General features: G+C 35.5%; 1 protein-coding gene and 1 long non-coding RNA gene across 4 annotated transcripts in view; both read right to left on the bottom strand.

The window, feature by feature from the left end:
* The window catches only part of LOC131078821 (protein NUCLEOLAR COMPLEX ASSOCIATED 4), a 142,714-nt gene that overhangs the window by 56,840 nt on the left and 66,221 nt on the right, over positions 1 to 19,653 (bottom strand). For 2 of the 3 annotated variants that reach the window (XM_058016600.2, XM_058016601.2), the window contains exons 7-10: positions 19,556 to 19,647; positions 16,197 to 16,298; positions 11,730 to 11,788; positions 11,391 to 11,565 (exon numbers count right to left, since the gene is read on the bottom strand). In XM_058016600.2, the coding sequence (XP_057872583.2) occupies positions 11,391 to 11,565; positions 11,730 to 11,788; positions 16,197 to 16,298; positions 19,556 to 19,647 (428 nt within the window). The remainder of the gene's footprint in view (positions 1 to 11,390; positions 11,566 to 11,729; positions 11,789 to 16,196; positions 16,299 to 19,555; positions 19,648 to 19,653) is intronic. The other variant, XM_058016602.2, reaches the window with a different exon arrangement.
* On the bottom strand, positions 12,213 to 14,208 carry LOC131078822 (uncharacterized). Its single transcript, XR_009113844.2, has 3 exons — positions 13,508 to 14,208; positions 13,013 to 13,421; positions 12,213 to 12,897 (listed from the first exon to the last, which is right to left on the bottom strand). It is a non-coding gene; the product is annotated as an uncharacterized LOC131078822 (long non-coding RNA).

Raw genomic sequence — 19,653 nt, 5'->3', positions numbered from 1 at the left:
TAGGCGATTTAATCGCTGTTAAAATTGCAACCGATTTTTTTTTTAAATCGCCAGACTTTTCCAGAAAAATTCGCGATTAAATTGGGCACAAAACTGGAAAAAATCGCGTTTTAAAAAGTGCATAAAACATTATGATTTTTGCAAAACCTAAAAGTTTATTTTTGTGGGCAAAAAGTTCTTTTTTTTTAACGCGCAGCGCAACTGAGGAGATGTAACGGCCAACAGGAGGGAGACAGCTGACGGGTTGCAGAGGTAGATTCGCAGGTTTATTAATATTTTCTGCATTCTAAAAAACCAGTTTTACATTTTGTGGAATAAAGTATAAATCCGTTTCACATCTGCATTTTAAAAAAAAAATTAATCGTATAAACTATAACTATATATTACATTCCATATTAATGATACCCTATATAAACTATATATATTATAAACTATAACTATATAGTATATTCGAGATTATATATAGTTATAGTATAACTATTTGCATTTCAGATTAATGATACCAGTTTGGTCTAAAATTAATTAATCTTCTGATACCAGTATAGCTATTTGCATATTAATTAATTCTAATATTCTGATTCTAAATAATATAGTATAGACTAAAACTCTAAATTAATTTTTGAGGAAATTTCAAAATACTGTCCCAGACAATATAAATACTGTCACAGAAAATATAAATTTTATATTTTATGTGACAGTATTTATATTGTCTGGGACAGTATTTATTATTTTCTATGAGATTAATTATAGAAATAATTTATATGATATTTTGGCTATATTTCTGATTAATGATAATACTATCACAAATTTGCAATAAGATTCTGATTGCAGATTTGTGACAGTATTACTATTTAATAATTTATATTTCTGATTGTATAGACTAAAACTCTAAATTAATTTTTGAGGAAATTTCAAAATACTGTCCCAGACAATATAAATACTGTCACAGAAAATATAAATTTTATATTTTATGTGACAGTATTTATATTGTCTGGGACAGTATTTATTATTTTCTATGAGATTAATTATAGAAATAATTTATATGATATTTTGGCTATATTTCTGATTAATGATAATACTATCACAAATTTGCAATAAGATTCTGATTGCAGATTTGTGACAGTATTACTATTTAATAATTTATATTTCTGATTGTAGACTAAATACATAGATTTATTTATAATTTTATATTGATCTATGTTTGGTCTCTTTTGCAGCTTTGCTAAGTTTTTTTCGAATTTTTATAAAAAACAGTGGCTTCTGCAAGTAGAAGTGGTGGTAGAAAGAGGGATCCTTTGTGGAAACATTGCACACCAGGTGCAGTGGTAGGAGAGGTTATTTGTAGCCATTGCACGAAAACTATGACCGGTGGCATACACCGACTCAAATATCACCTTGCACAAATCACCGGACAGAATATTACGATATGTGACAATTGTCCTGAAGAGGTTCAGAGGGAAGCAAAAGCAAGGCTTTCAGAATTTGAGCAAAAGAAGGCAGAAAAAAGAGGACACCAGAGGCAATGGCAGCCCCAATGAGAGATATCAGTTCTATAGGGTCACAACATATTGGGGTGGGCAGCAATATATCTAGTTTTTTCATTCCTCGTAACACTCCTGGTGCTCAACCTGGATTGTTAGGTACTTCATGGAATAAGGAAGTGCATCAGCAGACAAAGGTGGCATTGGCTAGATTTTGGCATTACCACAATATTCCTTTTAGTATTGTTGATAGTTCATATTGGGAGCAATTGGTCAATGGATTGACCATGTTAGGTAAGGGGTTCAAGACCCCAAGTCGTTATGAGTTGAGTGGGCCATTATTGCAGAATAAGGTCCAAAGCACACATCAGCTAGTGGAACAACAAAGGAGGATTTGGGAAAGGAATGGCTGCACCACTTTATCTAATGGGTGGACGGATAGGAGGAATAGGACGCTCGTCAACTTTCTAGTTGCTTCAGGGGGACAGGTGGTAAATTTAAAATCAATTGATGCCTCAAATGAAGTGAAGAATGCAGAAACCTTGTGCAACATGTTGGATGAGGTGGTGACCAAAGTAGGAGTGCAAAATGTTGTTCAGGTTGTGACCGATAATCCAGCTTCATATGTGGCAGTCAGTAAACTTCTACAGGCTAGGCATCCAACATTATTTTGGAGCCCTTGTGCTGCTCATTGCCTTGATTTGCTCCTTGAGGACATAGAGAAACTTAGTTGGGTGAAAAATGTGGTTGAAGATGGAAAGGAAATCACAAAGTACATCTACAACCACACAGGGGTCTTGGAGTTATGAGACAACACACTGATGGTAAGGATCTTGTGCGTTTAGGAGTCACACATTTCGCCACTAATTTTCTCAACTTACAAAGCATATTACATGCATTGCCCAACCTGAAGAGGATGTTTGTCTGTGAAAGATGGTTGTAGAGCCCTTATTGTAGGAAGCTTGAAGCAGACAAGGTCGTGAAGGCCATTTTTTATGATAGATTTGCCAAACTCATGGAGGAGATCATCAATGTAAGTGTTCGAACTTCAAACTTCAATTGATGATTTATTTTTTAATTTTCTAATATTACACTTTGCTGATTTTTGTTAAATTTTTCATGTCTAGTTGTCAACACCGTTGGTGAGGGTTCTAGGGATGGTGGATGGGGATAAAAACCCCATAAGGTATCTATATGAGGCCATGAATAAGACCAAAGAGGCAATCCAACACTTGTATGGGTCAGACAGGACCAAATATGAACCCATATGACGCATAATTCATCGAAGGTGGAACCGACAACTCCACCAACATATCCATGTTGCTGCCTACTATTTGAACCCCAAGTTCTTTTTCTCTCGTACTTTCAAAATAGATGCAGAGGTTCAAATTGGCCTCGACACATGTATTCAGAGGTTGGTTGCTAAGGAAAATATTCAAGACCTCATTGCTGATAAGTTGCAGAGATACAAGAAGGAAGATGGGCCATTGTTTTCTTCACCTATTTGTATTCGTAAGAGAGACACCCTGCTGCCAAGTAAAAAAAAAAGTGTTCTTAAATTTATTTTACCATTTATTTCAATTTTTAAGTTTATAACAATCTTTACCAAGTTATAAATGCCAATTTGTATCCTTGCAAATCTGTGGTGGGAAGATTATGGTGCCACAATGCCTAATCTTCAAAGGCTTGCAGTCCACATTATCTCAGCCTTGTAGTGCTTCTTGTTGTGAGCGCAATTGGAGTGTCTTTGAGGCCATTCACACAAAAAGCACAATAGGTTGACTCTAAAGCGCTTGAATGACCTTGTATATGTGCGGTACATCCTTCGATTGCATAAAAAGAGGGTACAAGGAAACAATTCATATGATGCACTTGACATAGATGAGATCGATCCATATACAATGGATTGGATTGTTGAACCTAATGGTGCTACTAGTGATGTTGATGTGGATCCATTTTTCACTGACGATCACTTAGCTGAGATGGAGAGGGAGGCAGCTGAATGGGCGGCAAAAGTGGCAGGACGTGAGGACGTAGGAGATGAGTTTGCTGATCCAGACGAGGCAGATTCCTCACCTGTTGAGGATATTTCAGCAGCAGCAGCAACTGCAACACCACCTACTTCAGCACCCACTCAACGGCAACAGAGTTTTTTGAGCTTTAGTTGTAGACACAATCTATGATTCCTATTTTTCATTGATATGAAAGCTTAAACTTAATATGTATTCAAACTTCAGAAATTGTATTTGTTTTCTGGTCTAGACTCTACAATATGTATTTGACTCAAACGTATTTAGAACTTGAACTTATTTTTTGGTATATTACTATATGGTATGTATTTGACTCAAACTATGATTTATATATGATGGAAACCTGTAATATGTTATTGTGTTCTATAAATTTAGTGTATGTGTGTTTTTTTAGAATATTTTTAAAAATTATATATTTTCAAATGTTCGATAATTTTGCTGATTTATTGCCGATTTTTTCCCATATTTTTTGCCCTTTCCCGATTTTTTAAAAAATTTCGGCCAAAAGATTTATTTCCAATTAAGATTTTTTCATCTTTGTGGCCAACCAAATAGTAGCCAAACTGGCAAAACAAACATTATGTTCCATTGCACCACAACTTCGAAAAAAATTTGGGTATTGATAAAACATGTGTAGACATACTCTACTTTCAAACCGTGGGACATAACCCCTAAGCATGAAGAAATGTGGATCACAATAGACCAAGCTCACTGTCTAGATAACTACCTAATCACTCTGGATCAAACTTCCGAAACACTTCCATCAGCATGAATAGATGCACCATGATAATATAGCCACATCCCAACTGGTTCTACAATCATATCAATGCATAGTACTTCCGCAACTCGAAATGCTCTAACATGACAAGACAATAATATAATATCTCCAACATTCCGGATGTTGCAAAAGTAAGCAGCATGTCTGAAACTCAACTGATAACATATGTCCAACAAACTCCATCAGTGACCACTCCTTTGACATCAATGACAACATATGTCCAACACAAGACAGATGGAAAAAACAATTTGGTAGAAGCAATGAAACACAAAGTGTTGAATAGACATTTGCAACCAAAGATAAAGAGCAAAGGCAAATGGTCATAGAATAAAGGACAAGGTAATAATGAGGATATTTTAAAATATCCAAAAATAATAACATGATATTATTGTGGCAAGATGGGTCATATGAAGAAGCACTATAAAAAGAGGTTAGCTAAACAAAAATACAACCAAAGAGGGCCTCTCCAAAAGAATCATGTTGCAAAGCATTCTAAGGAGAAAAAATTAGCCTTATATGTATTTGTGGCCAAACGATTAGCAAATCAGTCTCATCATTTGCATGGTATGTAGATTCAAAAGCATTACATCTTTTCTCCCACTGAAAAAATTGGCTCATGGAACACACAACTTGCTTTGATTTAGTATCTTTGGTGGTGGTGAATAGCACACAATTGTTGATAGAGGTAATGTGCAAATATCCTCCAAAGCGAAAATTTTACTTTTTCTCAATTTGTATTATGGATCGAGAATGGAGCTTAATTTACTATATGTGAGTCAAATTATGTTTCATTGTCCCAATCTAAATATCATTTTTAGGAAACATAAATGCTACATAGGTGACAAGGAGACCAAAGAGACTGTTGTAGTTTATATCGAAGATCATCGATTGTATGAACTAGTTGATAATAGGCGGTCAAAGAGTGTGCATTGGTAGCCAAGAATGCATCTAATATCAATATGCTTTGGTATCAACAATATGGGCACCTTAACTTATCCTATATGTCTCAATTGGCTCGAGAGAATTCAATAAATAGATTACCTGACATCCAATAGCAAATAGAAGGTGTTTGTGGAGCTTGCCAAGTAGGGAAGTAACACACAACTCCATTTGAGAATGTACAAGCTTGGAGAGCCAGAGAATCCTATAGCTTGTTCAAACAAACCAATGAACACAACATCAGTCATTGGTGCCAATTATTCTGATTTGTTTGTAGATGATTTTAGTAGGAAAATGTGGGTGTATTTTCTAAAATTAAAATCAGATGTGCTTAACGAATTTCAAAAGTTTGAATCATTAGTACGAAAAGGGTTTGGATGTGACATGATCACTCTGATCTAACAATGGAAGCCAATTCTATTCCAAAGAATTCACTAACATTTGTACTTAACATGTCATAAAACAACAATATACAACACCCTACACTTCATGGGTGAATTGAGTGGTTACGAGGCAAAACCATACATCATGGAAATGACCCATTGTATGATGGAGAACTGCAATTTATTTACTAAAAAAATCTATAACATAGGTGGTTGAGCAAAAGACCCCAAAGAAAGCATAATCTGGGAGGAAACTTGAAGTTAGCAATCTTAAGGTCTTTGGTTTTATTGCATATACTTGGGATTCTAGATACAAAAAAGATCCGAGTCAGCTCCCAAGAATAAGAAATTAATTCTTACAAGGTACAATGAAAATCATAAGGTATACAAGATGATTGATGTTGGCATTGATCACTTGACTTTCAATGGAGATGTGATTAATGAAGAAGTTGAGCCTTCCCAACCTTTTTCAAAGATCAAGATTACTGAAGAACAACCTATTATGGCTAAGGATTTAGGCGTCCAACTTTAGCTAGCTCCACCTGAAGGGGGAAGATTCTGAGCATGATTCTCCTAAGAAAGTAATAGCACTAGAACTTACTAGAACTTATGATGATAACCTAGATCAACATCCAAATAACATAGGACCATGTAGCCCAAGTCATGTTAACAACAATGATTTGGATGGAGACGCTCCTAAGAAGAGACCAAAGTGGTGAGAAAGCACCATTGGAGATGTTCGAGACAATGAAATGGTAAAGAGTAGATCATCAAGAGGAAAGAGCAAGCAAGTCACAATCAACTTTTTCTCTAATGGCTAATAATTAGGGAGTTTATAAGTCACAAGTGTTTGAGGCAAAAGGAAAACCTAAACGGAAAAGGCCATGGCCACCAAACATGAAAGTCTTATTAAAAATTAAGATTTGGGATCTCTTCGATCTTCCACCATCGAAAAAACCCATTGGTTTAGTACAAGAAAGATGGTACTCTTGACAAGTACAAAGCTTAGTTATGTTTTCAACCTTGGCACTGTTGGAATATAATGCTCCAACTGATCAATAAAACTAGAGTGTATAACAGTTGAGGTATTCAATTTGATTTCAAACACCTTCAGTTTGTTGTCCTCTTTTCTCCAGTTAGCTGTCATTATTCAGCAGTTAGTTGTTAGATTATTTAGCAGATTTGTAGGGAAGCTGTTTGGCTTCACTGTTAAATAAATAAGCATTATTTAATCAATAATATTGCACCTAGTTCTTATAGAATTTTGTTCTATATCTTTCCTCCTGTATTATCTCTGTTTTCTAATTTGGTATCAGAGAAAGTGCTGTTTGATTTTGTTTTTCTCTATATTTGTAATGGCAATTTTTTTAGGAGTTCATATGAATAGTTCAAATAACAACTTATCTGCCATACAATCCCTGTAGTTCTCACTTCTGCTCCTAGGAAGAGGTTGTGCTCAGCCAAGAGATTTCGTTGAAGTTCGGGGATTCAGTCTGCCCATAATATGAAAGAGGAGCTGTCAGAGTTTGAGCAGCTAAAAGGGTTCAAACAAAAGACAAATAATGAGAAGAAGTTGCTACCAGTGTGTGAGGGTGTAAATCTGCTGTGCAACATTTAAAGGTATTTTGTTGTCTTTCATCATAGAAGTATTTGGAAATGGATGTACCTCTAGAAAAATACAATGGTCATAATTTTCACACATAGAAGGTGAAAAAATGCAATTGATGAACAAAAGTTTATGGGGTATAGTTAGTGGCACTGAAGTAGTACCTGCAAATGCTAAAAGAAAATTGATTGGGAAGTAGAGAAGAAAGCCAAGCCATTATGGTCTTGCTCTATCAGATTCAGAATTACATCATGTTGATCTAGAAAAATCCTCTAAAGAAATCTGGGATGAATTAAATAAGTTGTTTGCAGCAAAAGCAACAAATGCAAAATTCTCTTTAAAGCTGCAATTATTTAGATTCAAGATGTCTGATAATATTACTATGGCTAATCATATAAACAATTTGAGATCCCGGAGAAGACACTTAGCTTGAACTTGCATTATACTCAAAGAAAAGGGAAAGATAATGTCAGGTAAGAATGAGATTGAATATTACTACTGCAAGAAATTAGGTCATACTACAGTTAATTGTAAAATTTGTGCAAATGACCTTCTCAAAGGTAAAGTTAGAGAATCCGCAAATATAGCTATTGTTGGGGAACCACCAAATGTTGTCAGTGATAATGACATCATTGAAGATGAAGAACTTATACCGTTTTGAAGAGGACAATCCTTTGAAGATAGGAATAGATATGATAGATGCTAGATGGATGCTCAACAGTCTGAGGTGCTACAGGATCAGAGAAACTATACCTCATTGAGGTTATGAAACATACATGTGAGGATTGGTGTCCAATAGTTCAAGGGAGATCCAGAAAATCTAGAAGTTTAGCATCATGCCCTTACGAGGGTGATGAGACACTTCATGTGCAAATGGTGTCCAAAGGTGTTGGGAACTTTGATGATAGCTGCATGACTATACCAACAGTTGGGAGCAACTTGAAGAAGTCTTACTGGTCTATGAACTATTTTTAAAGAGTGGCTTCTATATAATGTATTGTTTTGTTTCATGTTGTTAGTTTGATGTTGTAGCCAAAGTTTTAAAACTCAAACTCGTGAAAGACTCGGCAAACCAAAAAATTGGACTCGGACTCGTGAAAGACTCGGCAAAAAAAAAACCGCAGTTTTACAAAAAAACATAAAGAAATTAGAGCATTTAGAGAATATAAGAGCCATAATTGAAACATTACACATGTCATATGATCTCCAAACACTCAATATTTGAAATTTCATCATTCATACTCATAGTTTCAAACTTTAAAATGTATAATAGCAGCATAAGTTTATAAATGTTTACAAAATTACATATAATGATAGATCTAGATTTTAGGGGAGAGAGGAGAGACTGAGATAGAGAGTGGTAGAGAGAGGGGATAGAAGAAGAGTGATAGGGAGATAGATAGGTCTAAAATTCAGGGCAGATAAAGTGAGTGAGATAAAGAGAGCAAGAGAATGCTAATAGGAGCCTACTGATTACTGAAATTTGACTGTCTGAAAATTTAAAAGATCTTCTAAAACCTAGAATTTGCATTATAATTCCTAGAGATCTAAAACCACTCTCAAACATCCTACCAATATATACATGAAATATAACTTAAAGTATAAGAAAGGAAAAAGACTCGCGAATATATTCTGATGAAGAGAATGAGACTGGCTTGAAAAAAAAAGATTTAGATAATTTTTGACCTGTTTTCTGGGTTGCACAAATCTAGTCAAAAGACTCGCAAGTCCAAGCGAAAGACTCGCCAGGACTCGCCTTGCGAGTCGACTCGTGGCGCCACTAGACTCACGAGTCTGTGGCGAGTCCACAAGTTTTTGAACTATGGTAACTTGTAGCATTAAGGGGGTGTTGGAATATAATGCTCCAACTGATCAATAAACCTAGAGTGTATAATAGCTGAGCTATTCAATTTGATTTCAAACACTTTCATTTTGTTGTCCTCTTTTCTCCAGCTAGCTGTCATCATTCAGCAATTAGTTGTCAGTCTATTTAGCAGATTTGTAGGGAAGTTGTTTGCCTTCACTATTGTATAAATAAGTATTATTTAATCAATAATATTGCACCAATTTCTTCAGCAATTTTGTTATGTACCTTTCCTTCTGTATTATCTCAGTTTTCTAATTGGCGCAAGTCCAATCACATGGAGTAGCAAGAAACAGCAAGCAATAGCTCTATCCTAAACAAGAGCAAAATATCGAGGAGCAATCAAAGTAGCATGGTAGTATGGCTTAGAAGAGTGCTTTCAAACATGAAGATGCCTTAAGCAAAGCCTTAACTCTTGTTCTATGACAATCAAGGTGCACAAAAACTTGCCAAGAATCTAGTCTTCCACGAGCATACCAAAAATGTGGAACTTTATAGTAATTGCATTTGACAACTCGTAGAAGATGGGTCATTTATGTTGCAGTATTGTCCTTCCAAGGATCAAATTGCATACATTCCTTCCAAGTCTTTGAGTCTTAATAAATTTGTAAAATTTGGGGATAAGTTTGGTGTAGTTAGTAGATTGACCATTAAGGCAGGGTATTAAAGTAATGTTTTATTTATAATGATCATATAGCTTTTAGGTTAGACTTTAGGAATATTCTTTATTTGTTTGGCTTTACTAATTGAGAATCTTATCCTCTTATTTGTCGCTCTTATCCTCTTTGGATAAAGCATTTGTATACTTATTTAAGAATGCTTTTCCTACATTGTTTAATATCAAATATCTTGGTAATCAGTTTGTGTTCAATTTTTGTTATACATTAACCCATAGTTTGAATCCTTGTTGAGTTCTTGACAAATTTGATTAGGCCAAGCTGAGTCGACCAGACTCCCAAGCTGAGTCTAGTTGAGTCCTACTCCAAGACTCCCAAGTCTTAGGCTTGAACTCTTCCGGCACCTGAACATAAGAAAGATAGCAACTGAAAATTTAAAATTTTGAGAGTTTTGATGATCATATGACGTGTAATTTTTGAATTATGACAAATTGATATTCAAATTAGACTTTTATGTTCTCTAAATGCATTCATTTTTTATTTTTAACTGTGAGTTTTCTTTTGCCAAGTTTTTTGCCAAGTCCATGGCAAGTTTCGAATCTAAGTCAAGATTTTGGGTTGCCAAGGCAAGTCTGAGTCCAAGTTTTCAAACAATGCATTAATCATATACATTAGAGATGGGGAGAACCTCGCTAAAACAATAATAGATTTAGCCAGAAAAAAAAAAGCAGACAATATAGAGATATTAGAACACACTTATGATACTAAAATGTCGCATAAGCCCTGCATTTTCGAACATTCAATCAATGTATATACATAGGAGGAGGATGCAGCATCCGCTTTGACTCTCAGTTTTTGTTAGAACTCAAAATGAAAAAAAATCTATTATTGTTGGCTTCAATTTGGATTAGATACTAATCTTTCATAATTAAGAGCTTAAAGTTTAAACCATTGTTGGTTGTCAAAAAATTGGCACTCTCAATTTTATTTGCTCTCTATATATCTATGCTATTAAAATGCCTTTAAATTTTAAAAAACATCAGGTTTTTCTCCTTTTTATTTGCATTTGTTTACGATTTTTGAAAATCTAAATTTTTCCCTATTTAACCCTTATTTTTTTTTAAAGATTAATCTTTTTTGTTTTCTATTTATTTCCCCAAAAGATTTTTGCTACTATTGGTTTATCGAATGTTATCTTTATGTTAATTCTAATACCAATATTGCTGATTATAGAATGTTTTACCTTTTGGTCATATTGTCTCAATCGTAAGCAGTAATCACAGATCTGTAATGCATCTCCTGACAGCTTATCTGAATTTATGGAATCACTTTAAAACATATTCAAACATTTGGGAAGAATAAAACACAATATCTTGAACTGTGAATCAAGAGAGAAGAACATTATCTACTATTATCCAAACCCCAAAGAAGTGAAATATCATCTTTGTTAACTAACTTACAAAAAAACATATAACTTGACAATCACTTCCATTTTTCAAAGTGTTTAATTAACTAAGACAATTAAATATAAAGCAAATCATATGCTTGAAAAGGATTCTTACATATTATCAGGTAGATCCAACCCAAAGATGATATAAGGTGAGGCAAAGTATTTGGGATTTATGCAACTTTGCATTGGACCAATCATCACATAGATGAAAGTAAAATTGCAACTTAGCAAACAAACATTACCTCAAAAAAATGGGATCGATATTTTGCCATAAATATTGATGGTTCTAAGAGTGCATAAAGCTTGTTGTAAAAATCGGGATACTCTAAGCCATGCTGTGTAATCAGTATGAAAAGACTATTTAGTGCCATCACACTGGTTATGCCCCCAATATCATATGACCGTGTAAGAAAGTCACTGCAAATGTTATTAAAAAAAACTGTTAGAAATGATTAAAGCTCTCTATAAATGAATTCATGAAACCACGACAATTTGAGACACAATAATCACTTATCAACCATTTAATATAAGGAACAGCATGCTTTCTAAAAGCACTAATATGCGCATTAAAAATCTTTTACCTCAGCAGGATTGGATTTGACAAGTATGGAACCACAGTTTTATGCAAGTTAGCCAAAACCTGCAAACATTTAACATGACAATAAGTTTTTTTTAAGTGTATATGATAAGTTAAAAAATCAAAAGCATTATAAGTTTTCTAACATTCTTTTAAATCCAAATAAAGCTTCCGTTCACATATTCATAAAATGTATGATGTCCAACGGATAAGAGCTACTATACAAGTGACAGGCCAAAATTTTAGGGGACCAGTTATGTTATCCTACTAAGCATAGTTTGTATAAATAATGCAAGGTTGGTAATTTACATACAAGGATATGGAACCAAGTCAAATTTTACAATCATAGGATTATAACGTGCAAGGCATTCTAAGTTTTCTAACATTCTTCCAAATCAAAACTAATGTTACTCACATATTAATATTACATGAGATATTTCAGTGGAGAAGATCTACCACAAAGGTGACAGCAAAAAGTTGTGGGGACAATTATCTTATTAAGCAGAAATTGTATAAATCATAGTTTAAAAACTTGGACTCGGCCATGACTCATCAAGCCCAATTTTTTTTTATCAATGTATCATAGTGACATAGTGTCATAGACCACAAAACAACTACAACCTTTGAAATTTTGATTACATATCAAGTTCAAGCTTTGGTGTCAATGAAAATGAGAAATCATAAATTGTGCCTACGACTAAAGCTCAAAACAGATTGTTGCCGCTGGGGGGGTGGTGCTGAAGTAGTGGCAACATCTTCAATAGGTGACTTTGTTGCATGATCAACCTCACACTCCTCCTCACGTGCTGCCACTTCCACATCCCATTCCTCTCCTGCCCTCTCCAACTCACTTAGCTGCTCATCAGTAAAGAATGGATCCAAATCATTATCAACATCATCAGGAGCAGCAACCCATTATGTTGAATATAGATCAATGTCATCCAAGTCAAGTGCTTCACGTGAATCTTGCCCTTGCACCTTCTTCTCATGCAATCGAAGGTTGTACTGCACATAGACAAGATCATTCAAGTGTTGTTGAGTCCACCTATTGCGCTTTTTTGAGTGGATGGCCTCAAAAACACTCCAGTTGCGCTCACAACCAGAAGCACTACAAGGCTGCGATAATATGCGGATGGCAAGCTTTTGAAGATTAGGCATTGTGGCACCATATTCTTCCCACCACAAATATGCAAGGATAAAAAATGTCATTTATAACTTGCAAAGATTTTAATAATCTTAAAGAGAGAAATAAATAGTAAAATAAAATTAAACATATGTTTTTTTTACCTGGTCGGAGGGTGTCTCTCCTACGTTTGCAATCAAGTGAAGAAAACAATGGCCCTGTGGCCTTCTTATAGCTCTGCAAATCATCAAGTATGAAGTCTCGAAGGTTCTTATCATCAACCTATCTCCGAATGCATGTGTTGAGGCCAACTTTAACCTTTGCATCTTCTCTGATACTCAAGGAGTAGAAAATATTGGGATTCAAGTAGTAGGCAGCAGCATGAATATGTTGATGGAGTTGATGGTTCCACCTTCGATCAATTATGTGCCATATGGGTTCATACTTGGTCTTGTTTGACCCATACAAGTGTTGAGTCGCCTCTTTGGCCTTATCCATGGCCTCATATAGATATCCCATGGAGTTATGATCCCCATCCACCATTCATAGCACCCTCACCAACGGCTCCGACACCTAGATGTAAAAAATTTAACAAAATCAGCAGATTGTAATATTAGAAAATTAAATAATAAATCATCAATTAAAGTTTCAAAACTTACATTGATGATCTTCTCCACCATCTTAGCAAAATTAGAATAAAAAATGGCAACCACAACCTTCTCTACTTCAGGCTTCGTAGCATAAGGACTCCCCAACCTTCTTTCACTCACAAACAACTGCTTCAAGTTGGGCAATGCAATTAGTATGCTCTGCAAGGTGAGGAAATTGGTAGCAAAGCATGCGACACCCGATTGCACAAGATCCTTACCATCAGTGTGCTCTCTCATAAGATTCAAGACCCATGTGTGATTGTAGATGTATTTGGTGATATTCCTTCCATCTTCAACCACTTTCTTCACCCAGCTTAGTTTCCCTATGTCCTCAAGGAGCAAGTCAAGACAATGGGCAGCACAAGGGCTCCAAAATAATGTCGAATGCCTAGCCATTAGAAGTTTGTCGTCTGCCAAATATGCAGCTGCATTATCAGTCACAAACTAGATGACATTCTGCACTCCCACATCCATCACCACCTCATCCATTTGAGGCATCAATTGATTTTAAAAATACTAACTGTCCCCCTGAAGCAACTAGAGAATTGATGAGTGTCCTATTCCTACCATCTGTCCATCCATCAAAAAGAATGGTGCAGCCATTATTTTCCCAAATGCTCCTTTGCTCTTCCACTAATGCGTGAGTGTTTTGGATCTCATCCTACAATAACGGCCCACTCATCTCATAACGACTTGAGGACTTGAACCCCTTACCTGCCATAGTCAATGTGAAGACCACTTAGTCCATATGACTATAATACAATAATCTTACTGTGTATAAATATATTATTGTATATGAGGTAATGAGGTAACATATTAAGGTGACCTCATTACCTCATATACAGTAATAAAGAAGAAATCGATATTAAATATATTACATCATAAGGAAGAAATCGATATTAAAAATTTAAACAAATCCTTCTATGATTCTATCCAATATATTTGTTAAGGAAAAAAAATTAAAAAACTTAGAACTGTTCGACTGGAAACCTGAAAGCTGAAATTCATGCATTTTTTTTGCTGCAAATCGATTCACATCAAACCCTAGTCACGTCGCGCGTGCAAAAATCGTGTCTTTTTTTTTTGTTCCTGTTGTTACAGTCGCACAATGAAATGAAATGCCGAAATATTTAGGTGTTTACGCCTTTTCGGACTTGAGTCATTTTTTCGTGTTTCGCACCAAGTTTTCAGACGATTTTTGGCAAGTTTTAGTGATTTTGACGCCCAAAAATTGCAGTGGGTATGAAAACTCATTGCCAAGTTTAGCAGCGAGTGACTCGCGCACCATTAGGGCTCGCAATTACTTGCGAGTTTTCTTGTGGCACGCAGAGTTTTTCATCTATGCTTAGATGAATACCAATTGAAGGGGAGCCATCAAGGTGATCCAAACACCCAGAGGGGTTCCAAACAGCTTAAAAAGTTACCAAAACTGACAGGATCAACAAGAATCAAATTTGTCAATATCAAACATCCCACAAGATACATGTTTGGTTGCATACAACTAGATAAGCGCAAGAAGCATCATGAACAAAGAGTTGGCATTTCTTTCAAACTCCAGAGCTTTGGGTACATCAAAACTTATTTGTCATTCTCTTGTAACTGAAGAACAAGCCATAACAATCCCTTTGGAATTTGTCGAAGGGGAGTTATGTATGAATGTTAGAGCAGTTGATAGGTCTGAGAGTGGAAGATTTTGCTGGTTTAGGTGTTAGGATATCAATTCCAGCTGTCAGATGTCAATGTTAGTGACTTCAGAAGATTTCATCACACTCTTCTTTATTTTTCACCTGAACTGGGTTTCTCCAAGTCAACTGCTGAGTCATGTCATGCCATGTTTACTCTCTTTTACTACTAATCATCTAATGATGTTTTGTTCAAGAAAACCCCATGTTGACACTGTCATATGCACGTCACTTCTAAAACACTAAGTGCATAAGTCCAATGATTGGAGCCCTTTATCTTTATGTTGATAAAGCAAGGAACGGAATATCCACCCTGCTTAGGGATCATCAACATAGAAATCCAAGTGTTGCATGTTACAGGTTTGATGCTGGCATCAAGGTTCATCAAACTTTCTGTAAGGTCATCTGCAACATGATTGAAATGTCTTTCCTTTATTAATTCTGTGATATAATATGTGAATTGAAATGGAAATAGGTATTAAATTTATCATTAATAACACTCAAGGCATTCACCATGTTTCAATCATTTCCTGATTTAGGCATCCCCACTTTCTACTATGGCATCTCAGAAGTTTTCGACTACACTCTTCCAATTCTTAGTACAACATTGCTTCTTTCTGCAACCATTCGTTTCTCCTCTCTAACCAAACAACAAGCACAGAAGTAGATGACGTGACTTTTATCACAACAAAATAAATTGGTAAAGGCCATCCTTTGGAGTATTGAGATTTTTAAGTTTCCCAATATTAATGAAACCAGGGATGCAAGTGTGAAGAGTAAGCTTAAAACTCATAAATGGGTTACATACTACAACTCATAAATAGGTACATATTAAGAGGGCCTCCATTAATATTCACCCAGTTATTATGGGTTAAAAAGAAACAATACATTAAAATAATGTTCAAATTGAGATTTTGGGCTAGCCCCACATTTCTTGAGCATATTTCACGGTCACTTTCAAATGCACAAAGTTACCTGTGATCATTCAAAATTAATAAACATCACCACGTCATTACCTTCTTGTACACCTCCACAGGGAGTGGAAGCTTAAGAAATGACATCCATGCTTTACTCATTTTTGACCTCATTCTTTTGGCAGATATTCTACTAGAAGATGCCTGTTCATCATACCCACATGATTAAGAAAATGAATCAGAAATGAAAACAAAGCAAGTAAGCGGGAACTAAAATTCATATAAGGCACTTCAGCAAACATGAATCACTTTTTCAGAAATGGTTATTCATTCCTACGTGAACATGTTCCTTATATTAAACGATTCAATGCACACTGTCAATGCATTGATGATTACATTTCTTTGATGTTGACTTCAAATTAGGAAAAAAAAAAGAGTTGTAATTACAAGAGCCCCAAGCTAATGAACCCATCCCCTATAGGCGACATTTCAGGGACACACAGAGGCATAGGAAATTTCCAGCCCCATCCCAAAATTTTCAGAATTTCAGGAAACATTTTGGTGGCTTTGAAAAGCTAACAGGGGACAGCTAGCAGTCCCCAAAGGCATCTGGATATCCCAAGGATTGCTAGCTATCCTCTATGACCCAGCACTCAAAAGTGTTCAGTTTTTTATAAAATACACAAAACTAATTAAAAATAAAGGGATATGGGGTCTCCCAAGGACTCACATCCCTTTAGACATACCTAAACCTAAATATAGACAACAACATCTAAAATCAAAGAAAGGAACTCATTTTTTCCATTTCACAAATTGTGAGGAGGAAACGAAAGAAAGAGCACATTTGTAAGGCAAGAAATGTAAGAAGTGAACAACAATGATAAGAGGGCAAGGGAGCACCAATTTACATCCTTTGAGGTAAGTTCACTATCTATCGTTCATGTTAATGTATTCTTTTGTATTCTTTTTATTGTTTTTGTCAAGTTTCAGACACTTGAAGAAGGTTTTCTTTGTTTGTTTGTTTTTTTAAATTTGCCCTTGCAGCTGCCAATTGCATTTTCGACTGAAAAAAGAAAAACAATGAGCAGCAGTGAGGGTGAAGAAATTCAAACTCAACGAAGAGTTCATGATAGTAGAAATAATCTTTGAGGTTCTAGGAGTGAGTTTGTTGCAAGAACAATTAGTTCAAATAACCCATATGGATGTCCTTCTAAGCTCTTGAAAACTAATGCAAAGGACCCATTTAATCCCAAAAAACTTCATTTACAATTTAACCACCATAGACAAAGAAAAGAAAAAAGGAGTAGAGTATGGTTGTGTCATTTGTGCAAAAGGACTCAGAAGCAGCTAGACAAAGGTTTCCTCTAATCATTTGGGCATAACCAGGGTGATACAAGAAATAAAGGAATGCCAATAGAATCTAAGCAGACTGGTGTGGCATTGCCTACCCAAACTATATATGTTGAGTGTCAACGAGGAAAGAAAAGAGACATTAGTGTTGCAAGCATGTTTAATATGTTATCACGAGAAGTGGCCGAGTTTGCTTTTGCCAACTTTATCTAAAACAATGCCATACCATTTCATATGGCACATTCTTCATGCTTAACACAAATTTTCAAAGATGCATTGTTAGTTCATCATTTACCCCCTATCCAAAACATAAGCTACACACCTCTCTCCTTGACAAAGAGTATTCCAAGGTGAGCATAGTGATGGAGGAGACGAGACAAGTCTGGATGAAGGTTAGTTGCTCTATTATCATGGACAGGTGGATTAATATTAGACATCAACCACTCATTAATGTCATTGTCACATGTTCACTTGGCTCTTATTTTCTTAAGATCTATTGGTTGTTCAAGGAGGAGGAAGGATGCAAACATCCAATTTCTGATTTTGAAGGATGAGATTGAAGAGATTGGACCCTTGACTAATTGTAATGTTCCCTTCTTGGACCTAGTTAGTAAGTGAGGCCGTTAGCCTATTCCTAAGTTCTTGTAGGCTATTTCAGTGCTGTTAAGGGAAGTCCAATGTTCTTGGAGAGCTCAGTTTTGGGGTTTTATTGGCATCCCATGGTAATTTTGAGCTCAGTTAGCATCCAAGATTCCAGCAACACTTTCTGAAATGTTTTTGCCCTTTTGGGCTGCTCTCTGCACTTCTTGATTTAGCATCCAACATCATCCCTCAGTTTCAGTCACTACATGGCATGATCAGTTTTGGTTTCCGGTGCCTTGGTGGTAATTTCTACAATTTAGTAAGGAATATTTAAAAATTTGCACTAGAAGTTCTAATGTTAATGTTATATTATTTACTTTAGTAGTATATTTTTATAAAGTAACATTATGTCCCTCAAGTTAATTTAAAATTGTCAAAAAAGCCATTTGAGGAAAATGAATTATTTTGAATTTAAAATTGTTCTTTTTCCCTCCCACTCTATAACAGGAGACCTTGGGCTCTCATTTGGTTTTATGCAGAAGAGTATACATTACAGAATGCTATCAAATCGAATGCAGAGTTCTTCCAAGGATTTATCAAGGACGAAAACCCTCATCAAATCACTAGTTTTGGATCTAAGAGATGGTCACTAGCTGGTTGGAGTGATTTCACACAAGAATCACCTTTGTTTTCACAGCTTTTGTAGTTTGGGGTTTCAAAAAAATGAAGATTTTCAAGGTCTTCTGTTTGCAGGTCTCTGGGGTTTGTTTCTTGGTAAATGTGCAAAGATTTTGTTTCATTTTCTATGGTGTTTTAAGATATGCTTGCTGGGCCACATAGTGATGCTTCCAGTCGATAGCCTAGTTGGATGTACATCATTTTGGTAACTGATTTAATACATGGTTTTTATGGGCTTGAAACAAATTTCTAGGCAGGTCATACACCCTTACCTGGCCGTACCATTGCACACATGCTGGGCATGATATTTCTTTCCATGGTCACTGCTTTTTGTGGACTGATATACTACTATTTGAGGATGAATTAGAGTTTAATGACCTTGGTTGCCTGTTGGACATTGAAATCTGAAAAAATTGGTTGCTCCCATGGGCCATACAGTCATGGATATGGCAGATTTTGAATAACAGGCAGCCACGTGCTCTTCGTAGACAAAGCTGATTGCTGTTATTCATTCTAAGCGTGTTTAGTGTTGCATATTTTCAACCTGTTGGCTCCAATGGCTAAAGAATAAGTGAGTTGGGTGTCGCTCAGGTTTTGGTGAATTTCCAATTATTAATAATGAATACTAATTCCTGCACTGAAATTTTATCATTTGGTGTGGTACTGATAAATGGTTGAAAGTAAATAATTGTTGAAATTTCAACAAAAAATTATACTAGAAGGTTCTTGTACAGGAAATGAAAAAAATTGAAAATAGGAAGATGACTGAAAGTTCTATCCTACAGATCTTGAAAAGATAAAAGATTGCAAAAGAACTGTATACAACCATACTATCAGGTATAAGCACTCACTTTCTTAGAAGCATTCTGTGTTTGGTCTGTGTTTGTTTGTTGTGTCTTCTGCTTTCCAAAGCCCCCAAAGTTATCTTTGTCACTTAACAAACCTATTA

This window comes from Cryptomeria japonica, chromosome 2 (assembly GCF_030272615.1).
Source record: "Cryptomeria japonica chromosome 2, Sugi_1.0, whole genome shotgun sequence".
Taxonomy (NCBI): domain Eukaryota; kingdom Viridiplantae; phylum Streptophyta; class Pinopsida; order Cupressales; family Cupressaceae; genus Cryptomeria; species Cryptomeria japonica.
The sequence above is the reverse complement of the archived record's forward strand: the minus strand, read 5'-3'. Positions and strand labels throughout refer to the sequence as shown.